Source organism: Setaria italica, chromosome VII (assembly GCF_000263155.2).
Source record: "Setaria italica strain Yugu1 chromosome VII, Setaria_italica_v2.0, whole genome shotgun sequence".
NCBI classification, from domain to species: Eukaryota; Viridiplantae; Streptophyta; class Magnoliopsida; order Poales; family Poaceae; genus Setaria; species Setaria italica.
Genome location: NC_028456.1, coordinates 32,841,372 through 32,856,793, shown reverse-complemented (window position 1 = coordinate 32,856,793; position 15,422 = coordinate 32,841,372). Strand labels below are relative to the sequence as shown.

Here is a 15,422-nt window from a genome sequence, read left to right as displayed (position 1 = left end):
ATGATTGCTCAACTCCATGATAGTGCAATTATTGATAAGTATGACCAGACCAGCAGGTGCTGCTACCTAGGACGGATCGAGACGCGCACTATGCATGTATAGATGTGTTTGCATCCTCGATCTGCTACCTCATATCTCTCTTCGATGCGTTCAAACTTTTTTTTCTATATAGTCTCGCACTAAAATGGTCGAATTATTCCTCCCTTTTAAACGCGTACTCTCCATAAAATACGCACACATATCAAAATTCAAACTTTACAATATTTAACTATTGATTTTTTATTTTTAAAATATAAAATTATATGGTTGGATTCGTAATAAAATATAAGTTATAATCATAATAAATAAATAGTTAAAATGTTATTTAGAAGATCCTGCCAAGTCATATCACACCTTATAAACATGGACGGAGCTAGACTGTGTGGTACGGAGGCGCGGTGCGGACACGTGGCGTCTCCTGCCCACGCCGGCCGGCCGCAGCCTATGGGGGCTCGCCGCGTACGCTATTTACTCGCGCCGGGATATTTGCGTGCCAGGACTCGCCGCGGCACCGGCCGGCCGGCGGTTGTTGCGGTTCCCACCGTGCATGTGCAGGCATGGCGAGGCCGCCGCCGGCCGTCACGTAACGAACGACGCATGCATGCATCATGGTAGGTGCACGTGGATCGAATGGCTCGACGAGTGCAATTCGCATTCGTTGAGAAGCAGAGGAGCTCAAGCCGGACTGCTTCTCGATGAGACCGTTTGATTCGATCGCCAAAGCAAAACGTAACTTATTGCTCGTTTTGCCTCTGACCATGTCCCTCTCCTCCTCGCCGCATCGACAAGAATTCCCAAGAGTAGTTGCTTCCGCTTTGATCGAGAATGCACCATGGAGGCTTCAAGGCAAACATGGCTGCTGCCATTATATTGACGCTCCGGTGCACGGCCCCTCTAACAAAGCTTTTGTTAGACTGTAGCTGCCGGTATGTTTGGACGGCCCAGGCCTAAAACGGGCTAATGTATCGTTGCTTGTTTTTTTTATATAAAAAACACATATATTATATAAATAAAATACAAAAGAGATAAAGATATATAGAGATATATAAAATAGAATTTGTAGAGATACGTTGAATCTAGTACGGCTCCCCTGAATCTACTGATGCATTAGGCCATCTGCTTAAAGTAATGGTGATGCAGTTTAACCATCTTCTGTAAGACGGATGTATAGGAAGCCCCCCAACGTAGACCGCCGGTTCTAGCCTCTTCTTCAATCAATTCATTCAATTGCTGTTACTATTTTTTTTTAAAATAAAAAAGGGGAAACAACTCACCCGACATATTACATCGCGAATAAGCGAGGTAAATAATAGCAAAGAAGACGGTAATATGTACATGGAAGTTCAGCATATATTCATAAACAGGCATGAATAGCTTTATACATCATTTTCTCCACTGTGAAACATTCACTTTAAGATGCCACTAACCCATTACCCAACCAAGGGTGCCCATCCCACAGAACAAGGATAAAGTCAGTAGCTCATCAAGCTCTTCTCCCTGGTCGTGTCTTGTCGCTGGAAATATACTGATAATGCATTACTGCCTATGTTATTCAGCCCTTCAGTGAGTATTTCTTTCCTGTAAACGCTGCAAATTTCGGTTCGTTCTTCGGTTCCTCCTTCGCTTCCTTCTCAGGTGCCTACAAATTGATGGACTAAATGTCAACACAATATAGCAAACTTGGAAGCCTAAGGTGCTTGCTCCATGCATCCTTACCAACTCAAACTAGCTCTCAAAAGAAAAAAAATACCAACCTTATCGGCTCGACTTCCACCAGAACCGAAGACAAGCTTTCCTGTGGTCTTACGCGATGAACCACCCTGTGACGTGTTGGGTGTTGAGGGCTGCACACCATTGGTTGCATTAGCTTGCCGCTTTGCAGGGGATGAGGCCAGCACATCTTTATCCTTAGAAGGCTTCCCATCCAGACGCCTTCCTAAACCGGTGAACTTTGGTTCTTCTGGAGCCTCTGCAAAAAAAAAAGGGAAAGAAGCAAAAGAATTGGAGGGCCTCTTGTCTAATACTTACAAAATAAAAGGCATCAAGAAGAGTAACCACGTCCAGTGATGTACAGAACAAGTGCATTACCGGTAGTAGGCTCTGTGTTTGCAGGAACAGCAGGTTTTACTGGCTCAGGTTCTTTATAGTCAAGTGGTGGAGCAAAGTCAACCTCACAATCAGTCTCAATAATACTTATAGCATTGGAAGGTTTTGTCTCCACTATATCAATGTAGTACTTCTTGTTATTATACGCTACCATAATGCTGTCACCTGTGGTTAGACAAGAAAAGTTCCTCAAAGTTTTCTCCAAGCTGCAAGAATGACACAAACAGATCATTAGTGTTCTTCAGGAATTTTGTACTTGCATTACTTGCAACGCATACTATGTAATTCCAGTTACAATACAGCAGTCATATAGGGAGGGAAGGGGTAAACAGACGTTCCACTAGGATAAGAAATAGTTAACAAAAAAAACACTAACATTGCTTTGGGGTTTGAGATGTCCAAAAAGTCTGTTGTATGAGGCTGCAACTTGACATATGTGCCCTTGGGGAGGTTGGCATTTTTTATGAACACCATATCTCCTTCTTGCAGAAGAAGATTTTGCATCATCTGATGGAATACATAAAGTTAGCTTTATTGACATAATGATATCCAGAGAAGAGCAACGGTATCCTAGAGATCTCAACGTACCCAATATGGCATGTAGATCATGCCTTCTTCTGCAATGAACTCCAGAACACCACAATGTGAAGTCCGTTCTGCTGCCGCATTTTGGACTTCAAAAAGCATAGGATACTCAATATGCAGAGATGCTGCAGAGAAACATAACACAATTTTTTGGGAGCCGAGAACTTATTGTCAAATGAGTGTGGGAAAAACTGTTAATAACATGTAAGATGAAGGAAGTAGTCTGCGCCTAACTTACCTAGACGATCAAGGGCTGATGGTGGCATAATAACTGAAAAGAAGCAAAGTAATAATCACGTAAATCTTCTGATGGCAAATAAAAGGACATATGGAACTCGGAACACATTGAACAGAGAACATACTTTTGTCACCAGCCTCAAGTTGTGGCTGCAAAAACAGTAACAGAGATCTATTACAATAAATTGCAAAAAAGCAAACCAAAAATGTTATATTGAAAGGTTGTAATTATTCTAGCAATAGATGCTGATAGAATTTACTGGCCCAGTTAATGATAGTTTAAATATATTTTACTTGATTCAATTCAAAAGTCATGTTGATTAAGGAAAGATAAGTTCCTCATTCAACAATTGAATGAAAATAGGCATTAGAACCCAACATATGGAATATGATTCATATGCAAAGGAGGACAAAAGAAACACAGAATGGAATAAAAGAATTGATTACAGTATCTCATAACAAGCAACTATCTCATTAGTCATATGTCCCTTGAAACTGGGTAGATGATCAAGTGGAAAACATATATTACTATATTCAAATAGAAAATATGGCACCTCATCTGAAGAAGATTTACAAACCTTGTCAATGAAAGATGCAGGGTAGCAGCGATATGTCTGCTCGAAAGTGCTTCCCGGGTAGCCATAGCCTTCGAAGTACTATTCATCATGAAGAAATGTATAAGGACTGAGGAGACAGCAGCGTGGTTCCACAACAAAGTCTTGTATGAAAGCATGCGCGTATGAAACAAGTCAGGAGACAGGCAACTCCTCGTTTTGAGTATTGATAACATACATGATACATAAAAGAAACTGTAGCTTGGTTCAGATACAAAGTAAAATGCTACCATATTGGTCAAACAATGGCAGCAAGTATCAAGGAAGAACATTGGGGATCTGAATTCACTGCTGCACGATGCACATTAGACGGTGATATAGACCAAATATCTATTGACATTGTTTGACTGTCCAGTGCTATCAGCAAATTCCAAGTGGGATGAGAAAGCTAATTACATGATTCCACGGAAAGAAATTCCCCAGACCAATGGGTCGGATTGTTCAAAAATGGATAAAAAAAACAGATTTTCAGGTAAAGGACTTACCATTGTTTCCCCACACGAAGGTTAACCCCTCCTGCTCCCTTGAATATGAGAAACAAAAGGAAATAAATCAAATGATGCGACAAGGCAGAGATACAAAAGTAGGCACTCGAAATGTCAAGCATAAATAATTGCACTCACACTTGTGATAATGTGACAATCAAGAAAGGAAAGACAATATCAGTTATAAGCCTTGGTCAGTCTTCATCTTTTGACTGAGACTACGAATATGCAACATCAGACCAAAGAATTAAGACTCACGCAAAGGAGATTACATCTTTGCAAAATGCTCATGAACATGATGGCAACTGGTTATGAAGGTAGAGAAATAGATATCTAAGGTATAGTCAGCTATTTAAATCCAACAGAATCGATAACCATGTATCTGGAGCACACTTCAGGGTCCAAATACTCATTGGCATGGTTAGCGTGCAACTTGAACGAAAACTCAACACGTTACTTTAGCAGTAGACAGTGGTACGGCTGCTAGCCTAGCACCCTTTCAGTAATAACTAGGAAAAAAGGTATCATTTATTGCACCTACGGATGAATTGGCAGTATATGGACGCAAAGGGGCGATTTTGCTAGCACATATGAACAAGAAGGCAGTTGTTGACAAGGCGACGAACTTTGTCAGGCACAATTCCCTGCGGTCTAATACAAGCGCGGTAAAGGGCCTCCCGTGCGGGGATCGGATGTGCAAGAGCGGTTGGATGGCCCCGGATTACACCGGAAGAGAAATTGAGTCGACAGTCGAGGTTTTACCGAGAAATCGACAACCCGGCGGATCTTGCGGCAGTCGGGGAGGCGGAGTGGAGACGGAGAAGATTGGATGGGAACCCTCCCCTCCCTCTCAAGTTTCTTTGGGAAGAAGAGGAGGAGGAGCTCGCGCTTGGTTGGTGGCGGAGACCGGACTCCAGACTCCAGAGAGGGGAGAGAAAGAGGAACAGAGGAAGGACTCCTCTTCCTTCTTCCTTGTTGCCTCCGATCGAAGAAAGAGGACAGAGGAGCTAATCGAGGCCGCAACGAATAATCTAGAAGATGGGATTCCAAGACGAAGGCCTGCCAGATTTGCGGAAGGGTAGTAGCAGCGTATACAACGCCCAGCCCATGAACGGCCCAGGGAGTAGAAGCTTGTAGCCCGCACAACCACGGGTACTAGTTTTTTTTTTCCTACTTCTTTTTTTATATTTTATTAATTGTTTCCTATATAAGTAAATGCATTGTTATTTCTAAAAAATGCATTGTCATTTGAAGTCAGCAGTACAAACTATTTATTATACAACAATTCGAACTGATTTCAATACTTTGATAATTATAACATATTCGATATTTTATATAAAAATTTGTTAAAAAAGACACATGTATTCAATCATTCAACAATGTGTGAAACTTAATTCAACAATTCACAAAACATGATTCAACATTAAGGGAAAAGCATAGCTCAACAGTCAATACTTGAATTTTTGAGAAAAAATACTTTACATATGCTGAAGTAGTATATCAAATTTGTTGAAATAGCATATCGTATTTATTGAACTTTTCAACAAATAATAAATGTATTCACATCGGATCTCATCTTGAAGCATTAATTCCAAACAACAATAATCTTCAAATGGATTTAAAAATAGATGAATGGTTGAAAAAATCATAATAAATGTTTGAAACTTAAACTATATTCCTTCAACCTTCCCAGCGCTGACACGTGTCCTCCGCCCATCAGCACCTACTAGTGCACACACGCCAAACATGTTCGGTCCATAATGTGCCAATCAAAAGCCGACAAACAACTTCCAAAAGCAGCAGCTCTTAAAATTGAAATCACGTTCCATCCATTGTTTACTCATAAACATTAGCTCATGCCAGTGCACAAGTTGAACAGAATACAAGGAGCCTAGCCTTTCTCAAGCCTCAACCATAGCATCAAAATCTTCTACCAATTCCCGCTGATGTTCATATAGTAGAAGGTTTATTTTGGAACTTCTCAAGTCCAAAATAATTGGTGGATAGTTTAAAAAAGATTTTAGTAATAACTGAAGCATGAACTAATGATGAATATTTCTCTTTTCATGTCTCGTTGACCAAGAATCTATCCAACGTTTTAGAAATCATGATTTCTTACCCATTAGTTGAGGCGAAACTATTTTCAGTAGTTTAGATTTCCATAAGCAATTTGAGTTGATAAAATCATTAAAAATGATAACCCTCTCCAAATGAATCCTACCATTATTCTGCTCATGAACATTCAAAATAAGATTGAAATCCCACATACATCTAGCCTTTTTCAAGTCAATAAGAAGGTAGCTCATTTGGAAACAAAATCCTTCCTAAACACATGTTTTACATAATCATAGACTGTCAACCACAACCATTCAAATTATCAATTTTATTTCTAAAAATAACACTCAAACTACATTTACCTGAAACAAAACCTTGCAGTCTGAAGTATCTTTTATGGTACCATAGATGATAACCTAGAATCTCGAGGTTTTAGTGTGAATTGGAAATCTACTCCCATGTCCAACATAGCCAAATCAACATACAAGAAATTATGTTGCTTAATTTTATGAGTTCTAATCAAATCAATCTTCTTAGGGGTTAAGGTCCAGTCACGCCACCATTGTGATAACCCTACAATAAAAACAATTACATATCATTAAATTACATAACGATAACATAATGTCTTCCCAAGTTGATAGAGTTGCCCACCGTACCATAATACAAGATATGGCATGACAAACCATAACAAGGAATACAATACTACCGAAGACGAGTTCCGAGTTAAACCAGGCATTGGTGATCGTGAAGAATGTGCTTTACATGCACTAGGAGCGCCCACAGACAGCAACTCAGAGCGGTAGATAGCATAAATCCCCATATCCGAAAAACACATTGAAAAAAAGCGACCAATGTACTTACTCAAGTTCTTTCCCAACTTGGTTGTAAAGAAATTGCAAATAGAAACTTCCATATGATGAATTAAAGGGGAAAGATGATTGACACACATGTGTTTTGTTTAAGAAAACTGTGGGGGAGTTCCCCACAGCACTTCATGTTAAAAATAAAATAGGAGATATTTACAAAGTTTAGGAAATTGTTTCTAGCCATTGTGTAATTGGAGATCTAAATTCCACTCTAACCCTGTGTAGTTGGAGAGAGACCTGGTCCTTGAACCTCGTGATCCAAAGCCTTAGCGTGGGATTGACACCATCAAAGATGTTGCTGTTCCTCACATTCCAAATTTCCCATGCGGCTACAGTGAAATGAAAAGTTCCATGAAAAGAGACATCTGTGAGGACTGTCTTGTTTGGATGATGCGTGTATGTCCTGTGAGGTATCCCATGTGATGCCTATTTTTTGCCAGCATTGCGTCGCGAATTGGCACACACACATGTTGCTGAACTGATTCTGCCCAAGTTCCGTCCCCAAGTGACCTGACCTATTATGTAGTTTGCTCCGAAAATGAGCCAACCTTTCCCTAGCCCAGCGTCCGCGTTAGCATGTGGCATCTTTGGCTGCGGACCGTCCGGGGTCAGACCTAGCGCCATATGAGTTGACCTATCACGTCATGAGGACCACGTGCACAGGTGCTGCTCTAGCTCTATGCCCGACCGGCAGTGACGGCGTTAGCAGGTGACAGCTTTGGCCGTGGACCATCGGGGGTTGGACCTAGCGCCATATAGGTTGACCGAACTGTCGCGTCGCGAAGACCATGTGCATAGGTGTTGCTCTACATGTCCGACCGGCAGCGACCGTTGGCATCGGTTGTCAAGTCCGGCGCTACCTCCAACTGTATCGATACCACTCCTCGACTCCCCGTTGTGAGAGTACCAAGTGCGGTTATTCTTGGGAAGTTCATAAGTGTGGCAAGATCACACTTGGGTAGGTGGCATAAGGGGGGATCTTAGTCTGCTGGTCTCACAGAATATGTTCAGCTTTGGGATGTCATGGCTAACATAGCGCTAGACCAATCCGAGGACCAGCAACAGTGGAAATTCCAAGCCTCAGGCCAGCACATACTAACTTCATGTGTATTTGGAAGGCAATTCTGGTACAGCACAAGGAAAGCTTTAATTCCCTGGTCATACTTGGAGCATGGATCCTTGGGAAACACAGTAATGCTTGTGTTTTTGAGGGTACTACTCTTAACATTCAGGATGCTATACAGACCTTTAAAGATGAAGCTCACTTGTGGTAATTAGCTGGAGCCAAGGGATCGGCTACCCTAGACCTAAAGAGGCCGGTGGTTTAGAGTTTGGGTTAGGTAGCCAGTCATCAAGTTCTTATGTTTTTTTTTATCATCTGTAAGGTTCAAATCTCTCTGGTCCTGGGAGGATGTTTTCTATAATTGGACCATTCTCTATCTTTTACTGCAAAGATATGCAGCTCTCCCTCTCCTGCAGCCTGTGAAAAAAAATAAGTGCGGATGGGATTCACCCGTTCATTTTCGCAGATTATTAGTACTATAATTAGGAATTAGGTAGTTTGACGGTGTGACAGTAAATATTTTCTATTTGATAACAATTACAGCCCCAAGAATAGAGAGTAGGTACCTGTTCGGAACCGGATCCTTTTCAAACAGCCACAAACATGCCCCCACAATGAACAATGATCGATACATGGAATCCATTCTTTTACCTCTTGGTCATTTACATTCACGCACTTATCTAGTTTCAACACACACACGAAGCCAGCAGAAAACGCGGATTCCACATATCTTTTACTCAATCCATGTGGCGAAGCCCCGAAGGCAATTGGCAGCAACAGTAGCCAACCACAGAACAAGCAGCCACCGTAACAATTGGCTTGCATTATGTCACCAGTTCCCACCCATACTCTAAGCTACTCAGAGTAGGCTGGAACCCGGCATGACCGTTGGTTCGTTGTAGCATCACCAGAGTTCCAGTAATAAATTTCACACCAACATCTAAAACTTGTAAAGATTCCATACGAGAATCCTGCAAAGAGGCTGCTCCATTTCTCTTATTGCGGGATACTATGCAAGTAACAGAAGCACAACACACTTTATTGCTCAACTAAGCTAAGAAAGAATGTTCAACAAGCTACAACACAAAATAAACATCAACGTGATAGTACAAGATCGCCTCAGGAAGCTGGTGCTAACTACTGGAATGATTGCACCTGCAATGTCAAGTGGCTATGGTTAGCGAAATGGCACAACACTGAAAAAATAGAATGATTGCTCCATCAGAACCAGTTGAACTATGCAGACAGTAGCACCCCCCACATAGCTCACTGTCATTTTTATGCTTCATCATGTAATTAATGCCATTGAGTTAGATATGTTCAGTGTGTTGAGTCTTACAAGGTCAGTATTTCTTATGCGAGCTCGAGAACAAGTGCTGATGCTCCACCTCCACCATTGCAGACACCAGCAACCCCAATCTTTCCACCCTTCTCCCTAAGAACCTGTTAAAAGGAAACAAGGACTGAGGAACGAGATGATGTCCCAAAACAATGTCTAAAGAAGATACCCGATTTTTCTTTCCAAAAGAAGTGAGAACAATGTGAAATTTGGATATGCAAGTTTATCTAGGATCCTAATTGAATATATTTTGCACTTTGGAAAATCACTAACAGAACCCACTAGCAATGTTAAGGATGACTTACTCTTCATGGCAAATCCTAAGCAATGCTCAAGTATTTGACAAAATTCATCATTTACTTTACAGATCGGCTTCTAGTTTTCTACTATAAAAACATTGGACCTCTTTAAACAAAAGGGATTGTAACTCAGAAGATCAGAAAGAATAGCATCTGAAGATAAAACTTACACCAAGAAGGGTGACCAAAATACGAGCACCACTGCACCCAAGAGGATGACCTAAAGATACAGCTCCTCCATGAACGTTAATCTTTTCCTGCAAGCACATGTGTTGTTAATTCACAAAATATTATTCTATGTATTAATTGTTGCTGATGCATAGAAAATAACAAAAGAACCAGGGTGTATTTCTGAAAAAGATGTAGGAATGGTAGTTTAATATAGGTGGAACTTACTGAAGGAATCCCTAGAAGCTTTTGATTTGCAAGGGCAACAGCCTGTATTGAGAAGTAACAATACATATTACTACCAAAAAAATAAGTAATCAGTAAAAGAAAATCATGGTATATACCGAAAAGGCTTCATTAATCTCGTAAAAATCAACATGAGATGACTCCAATCCAGCATTTGCGATAGCCTTTGGTATGGCAAGTGCTGGGGTGGTTGTAAAAAGCTCCGGGGCCTGTACAAACAACATCCATGGTTAAAAGTTAGAATTCCAGAATACAAATTTCAAGAGGATAAACTTTGATGTCCAAAATAGTAACATAAAACTGCTCCAGAGAAAACTTCCTATATCCTTCAATATTTAGATCACAATGATTTGCCTGTTCGGTTGTGAGTGCTGCTGCAGCTGCAGCAGCCAAGTGAGGCGTCTGAGACTGGGCTGTAGGCCTTTGGCCTTTATGCAGCTGCAGCTGCAGCTGCTTGTGCAGCTAGCACAAGCGAACACAGGGTGATATATCGAGAAGCATACTCTACTCTTAAGTGAGATGAAAGTTACTGTAGCTTACTTGAGCAGCATCTGCATATCCTTTGATCCTTGCAAGGACTTGCAGGCCAAGCTCTTGAGCCTTCTGCCCACTCACCAAAACTAATGCAGCAGCTCCATCACTGATCCATGTAAAACAAATTAGATATGACTGGTTGCAGAAGCCTACACAAGCGAACAGTAGGAAGCACACTTGACAGTACCAGTCAATGAAAAAAATAGCCAATGCAAAGTGAGATGAAAGAGTGTCTAAGACAACCAACAAGAAATTATACAGGTAGGCTATTTTTCTTGATTGAATGGGCATAAGGCATTACACAGACATTTTCACTTTCTTACGTGATAAATCATTCACACCAATTATGTTACAAACTTACAACCCTGAAGAAAAAAGTTACAATTTACTTAACAAAAGGTAGAGCATAACAAGCAGTCAAACATAAATAGGAGAAGCAATTTGTAAGGACAAGTAGAAGCCGAATATGGCACACACATGACAACAGCGAAAAAGAACAAAATCCATGCATAATATAATAAACGAATATAATTGCCAACAATGTAATGTCTCGTTTCTCAGGCCTCTCCGCAAAACAACATATTGCAATAAAAATTTAAAGGTCTCAGAATAAAAATAAACTCAAGCAGTTATACCTTATACTAGAAGCATTTCCAGCTGTGACAGTACCACCATTCTCCTTGAAACTTGGACGGAGTTTCTTCAGTTTTACTGGGTCAAACTAAGAGAAAAGGAAACAGCACAAGGCATAAGTGAAGCTGTCATGTGCATTGACCTTACAATAACTGCTCACAAAGCTCTTTATATAAGGAGGCCCACCAGTATTTTACCAACTACTGATTTTGCTTTGTTCATAAGAACTTTGTTACAAAAGAAAATTTACCTTGGCCAGGCTTTCATCTTTCTCAATAAGTACTGGTGGTTTTCCCCTCCCAACAGGAACTTCAATCTGGTTGACAAAACATTATGCATAAGAAAAACAAGCAAAGCATATAATGTCTAGTTTCAACAAAGAGAAAGAAAATCACCGGAACAATCTCCCATGCAAAAGCACCACTGTCACGAGCAGCAATTCCACGCTCGTTGCTTTGGATAGCAAAAGCATCCTATGCACGAAAAAGTAAGATCAAATTTGCCAGAAATGACAAATATATTGCAATATTGAAGATAATACATTGCATAAGATACAGGAAGATTCCTAGGCAACTGATACCGGAAAATTATGTACAAGAAAAAGAAAACAGATGCAAGAAAATATTTGAGCTATAGAAGTTTAATGTTGTATACTGAAGAGCAGCTTTTAAGAGACTAATATCTATATAGCTCGAACAAGGATACAAATAGTCAAATAGTACTAATTTCATATGGCACATCTACTTTCATCTTTGGAAGCAAACAAATGAATGGTTCATCTACAGATCCAGAGTATCACATAAGCCCACCCTAGCAATCTTGCGACACTCCTAACAGAAAGCCATTGCTCATAAAAGGCTCCAAACTAATTGTTCACCATAAGGTACTGGGAATACTGATGCTGATCCAGACCACTCAGGATGATAACCAAGATAACGAAAGAAGATGTCTAAACTGATGGTAATGAAAAGGAAAATCAGGGCATCTCAAAAGAATTGCCATATTGACCACTATTGAATAACACCACTTTATCTGTTGACAAATATAGAAATAAATATATAACAGATAACATTTACTACTATCTGTAGTAAGAGACCTGATCTTCTCTTGTGAGGGCATGATTGTCAGCACAAAGCTCAGCACACATTCCCATGGCACAATCACCATATACATCCCAAAGGCCATCCTTAAGCATGCCATCAACAAGTGTGTCATGTCCAAAACGAGAACCTTTCCTGCATTTGTAATCAGCAAGCTTATCAGATTATAGCAGTTGAAATCCATTTTACTCAAGAACATAATATAATTTCAAAATAAAAGCAGGCACTTTTTAGTTGCTGTGCTAATAGCGAATGGGCATATCAATACAAACTAGTGTAGAAAATGCAGTGTAGATAAGTAAACATGCATGTATCCGCCAAATAACCTAAGCTTATGCTTCGGTTATGCAGAAACATATTGGACGTATCAAAACAGTACTTTGCGTACCTAGCTTCAGCAATGTACTTTGGAGCATTGGACATGCTTTCCATGCCACCTGCCACAACAATATCATTGATACCCAGTTGAATTGACTGTGCTGCAAACATAGTAGCTGCAGAGAGGAAAGAAAAGCAAGAGCATGGTCAGATAAAATGTCTCGCTTGAGGAAATTGTGAGAAGAGCATACGAGCCTGGACAAATGAATTAGGTTCAAACCTTTCATGCCAGATGCACAGACTTTGTTAACAGTGGTGCAGACAACAGTGTTTGGTATTCCTGCGCCCAGTGCAGCTTGCCTTGCAGGAGCTTGTCCCAAATTAGCACTCAAGACGTTTCCAAAGTAGACCTCCTGCACAAGGGCCGGATCCACATTTGCTCTTTTCAGAGCAGCTAACGGTCCCAACCAATGGTCATGTCAGTGTTAGTGGGGGCAAAACAAATATTTATTCCTTGTATAGAGCTATGATGCGCATGCAGAGAAGATTTGGATCTCACCTTCAATTGCTATAGAGCCAAGTTTTGTTGCGGGCAAGGAAGACAAGGCACCAAGGAAACCACCCATAGGGGTGCGGGCAACCCCAACAACACATACATCTGTGAGCGAGGAAGAAAAAGTTAGTGACTGCAGAACACAGTGAAACCATCTGGAATGCACCTCTCTCCCATTATATCCACAATAATTTGTAAAGCATGCTTATGTGGTTATGCCTCATGCCTACTGGTGGTACAAACAAACGTGGAAAGCAAATACTGCACTACTAGTGAATCACCTGTTCCAGTTGGCACTGCATTATAATAAAACAAAAACAACGCAGGAGCTGCTACAACCAATTAATGTGTACCACGCCCTTTCTATTGACACGGCCCTGCCCATGACATATTGACATCTGTGCAACCCGAAAAGGGTAAAAGGCCAGAACTTGTGCTAACATATACGTATTTTGTAGTGAAATCAGAAGGTTTTTAATACCAACAAACTTTGGAAAGCAAAGGATGCCCTCAAGCGAACAGATTGCAGGAAGACAAGGATAAGAGCAGGAGCATGGAACACCTAGAACTCCTCATGGCCGCAAACAGGCACTAGAACTACATGGAAAACAACCAATTCCTGCCTTGCAAGCTACATAAACCAAAAATTTGGCCGGACAGAGCCGAAGTTCGCCTCCTAATATGTCAGATCGCTGGAACTACAGTGGCGAGCTCATTGCCCAAGATCTCCGGCTGGTTTCGAAGTCTGTTTGAACAGAAGAGAAGAAACAAACAATACCTCTGGGGGCGATGCCGTCGGAAGCCATGTCCCCGCCGCCGGTCCGAACTTCCAAAACCAACCGAAGACCTGCTGCAATCGGATCGGATCCGAAGACAAACGGCTGGCATCAGGGCTCGGGGTGCTCGATTTCGCACGGCGGGAAGGGAAGAGAAGAGAAGGGGGCGGGCATACCTCGAGGGTGCTCGTCGCCGGGGAAGAGTCGTCGCCGCAAAGGCGAGAGAAAGAGAGGCGTAACGAAGGACGGCAACGCAGCGAACCCCCAGTACAGTGGAGTGGCAAGGGTGATCTGTCCTTCGTGCCCTCAAATCTGAATAATAGCCAAGATTCGAATCTGACGTGCTTTGGTTTTAACGAAAAACCGGTATTGGGTTTTCACCGGTTCGATGCAAAATGGCGGTCTTTTATGGCAACCGGGCCGGCTAGGAATGAGAGGAGTCGAGATCACCTCACCTCAGTCCTCAGGAGTGGCGATGGTGGTTGGGCTTAATGTCTGACATTGAGAGAGCTCGCTGCTGGATGTAGTGGCCGACTTCTTGTTTTGGATTACACAGGTCCTATGGAAGAACAAAGAGTTGGTGATCAAGCCAGAGAGGGCTCATCTTCTTGTAAATTTTTTTTATTGAAATAGGACTTTCTATTTTTCTCCCAAACTAAGGATTTCTTACAAAGAAAGTACAGCAAAGCAAAATTGATCACATTAAGTTGAATTCAGAAAAGAAAAGCATCAACGATACTATGACATCACACCATGGTCTTTGTTCATTTGCCATTAAATAGGTAGGTTGGAGCTCATCAACCTAGTCAACGGAAATAAATTGGAACCTTTGCTGCCTTCTCTTAATTTCTTCACAGCAACTTGTATGCATCATCCAACAGTGTAGTAAAACTCAACTATCTCTCGGCATGTACTTCTACGTGGAGGAACTAATTCAATTTGAACTTCCAAATTTGCTTTATGAGCTGGGCTCTCATGCTTTCTTAATCTTTTTTTTTCTGAACGAGGATTTTTATTTTCTTCCAATTCAAGTACTTTACAAAGGAAGGACCATAAAAGAAAATGGTGACATTAACTTGAATTCAGTAAAGAAAAGCATCGACGCATCATGCTCTTTATTCATTTGTCATTAAATAGGTAGAGCTTATATCTACCCAGTCAATAGAAATTAATTTAAACTTAATTTCTTCTAGAGGAGCAGCAACAATTATTTGTGCTTAGACCTCCTCTCAGCTTAGAAAAGAGAAGCGTAAAAAAAAAGCGTCTCTGATTGAAATATAATTCTAAAACGAACTGTTTTTAATACTTTCGATAAGTGACAAACTTCTCTTTGTCAGGAGCAGATTTACGAGGTATACCTAAATAGGAGGCCAACACAAATTTTAGATGAGGAAGGTTTGGACAAA

At 41.0% G+C, this 15,422-nt stretch overlaps 2 protein-coding genes across 3 annotated transcripts; both read right to left on the bottom strand.

The window, feature by feature from the left end:
- Nucleotides 1-1,326: 1,326 nt before the first annotated feature.
- Nucleotides 1,327-5,069, bottom strand: LOC101762782 (ubiquitin fusion degradation protein 1 homolog). Its single transcript, XM_004977131.3, has 10 exons — nucleotides 4,829-5,069; nucleotides 4,067-4,104; nucleotides 3,546-3,623; nucleotides 3,093-3,117; nucleotides 2,969-3,001; nucleotides 2,734-2,855; nucleotides 2,522-2,652; nucleotides 2,128-2,351; nucleotides 1,794-2,008; nucleotides 1,327-1,678 (listed from the first exon to the last, which is right to left on the bottom strand). The coding sequence occupies exons 2-10, from the start codon at nucleotides 4,067-4,069 to the stop codon at nucleotides 1,592-1,594; spliced, it is 918 nt and encodes a 305-aa protein (XP_004977188.1). The 5' UTR covers nucleotides 4,070-4,104; nucleotides 4,829-5,069; the 3' UTR covers nucleotides 1,327-1,591.
- A 3,603-nt stretch (nucleotides 5,070-8,672) lies between these two features.
- Nucleotides 8,673-14,346, bottom strand: LOC101762107 (acetyl-CoA acetyltransferase, cytosolic 1). 2 transcript variants are annotated; one of them, XM_004977130.3, is made up of 15 exons: nucleotides 14,193-14,346; nucleotides 14,019-14,087; nucleotides 13,247-13,345; nucleotides 12,968-13,141; nucleotides 12,758-12,863; nucleotides 12,366-12,504; nucleotides 11,665-11,742; nucleotides 11,520-11,585; nucleotides 11,272-11,357; nucleotides 10,643-10,742; nucleotides 10,201-10,311; nucleotides 10,085-10,126; nucleotides 9,859-9,945; nucleotides 9,390-9,493; nucleotides 8,673-9,205 (listed from the first exon to the last, which is right to left on the bottom strand). In XM_004977130.3, the coding sequence occupies exons 2-14, from the start codon at nucleotides 14,044-14,046 to the stop codon at nucleotides 9,404-9,406; spliced, it is 1,206 nt and encodes a 401-aa protein (XP_004977187.1). In that variant the 5' UTR covers nucleotides 14,047-14,087; nucleotides 14,193-14,346; the 3' UTR covers nucleotides 8,673-9,205; nucleotides 9,390-9,403. The 2 variants fall into 2 exon arrangements, with proteins under 2 accessions (XP_004977187.1, XP_004977186.1); XM_004977129.3 differs by having other exon boundaries at nucleotides 14,019-14,090; nucleotides 14,193-14,342.
- Between the last annotated feature and the right edge of the window lie 1,076 nt (nucleotides 14,347-15,422).

Excerpts from the sequence above, each read along its gene's own strand:
- LOC101762782 (XM_004977131.3), bottom strand. Across the intron at positions 3,118-3,545 it reads CTGCATCTTTCATTGACAAG|CCACAACTTGAGGCTGGTGA; the intron begins GTTTGTAAATCT and ends CTGTTTTTGCAG. Across the intron at positions 2,856-2,968 it reads ATCAGCCCTTGATCGTCTAG|CATCTCTGCATATTGAGTAT; the intron begins GTAAGTTAGGCG and ends GTTTCTCTGCAG.
- LOC101762107 (XM_004977130.3), bottom strand. The coding sequence starts at position 14,046 with ATGGCTTCCGACGGCATCGCCCCCAGAG. Across the intron at positions 11,743-12,365 it reads CCCTCACAAGAGAAGATCAG|GATGCTTTTGCTATCCAAAG; the intron begins GTCTCTTACTAC and ends TTTCGTGCATAG. Across the intron at positions 10,312-10,642 it reads GATATGCAGATGCTGCTCAA|GCCCCGGAGCTTTTTACAAC; the intron begins GTAAGCTACAGT and ends TTGTTTGTACAG.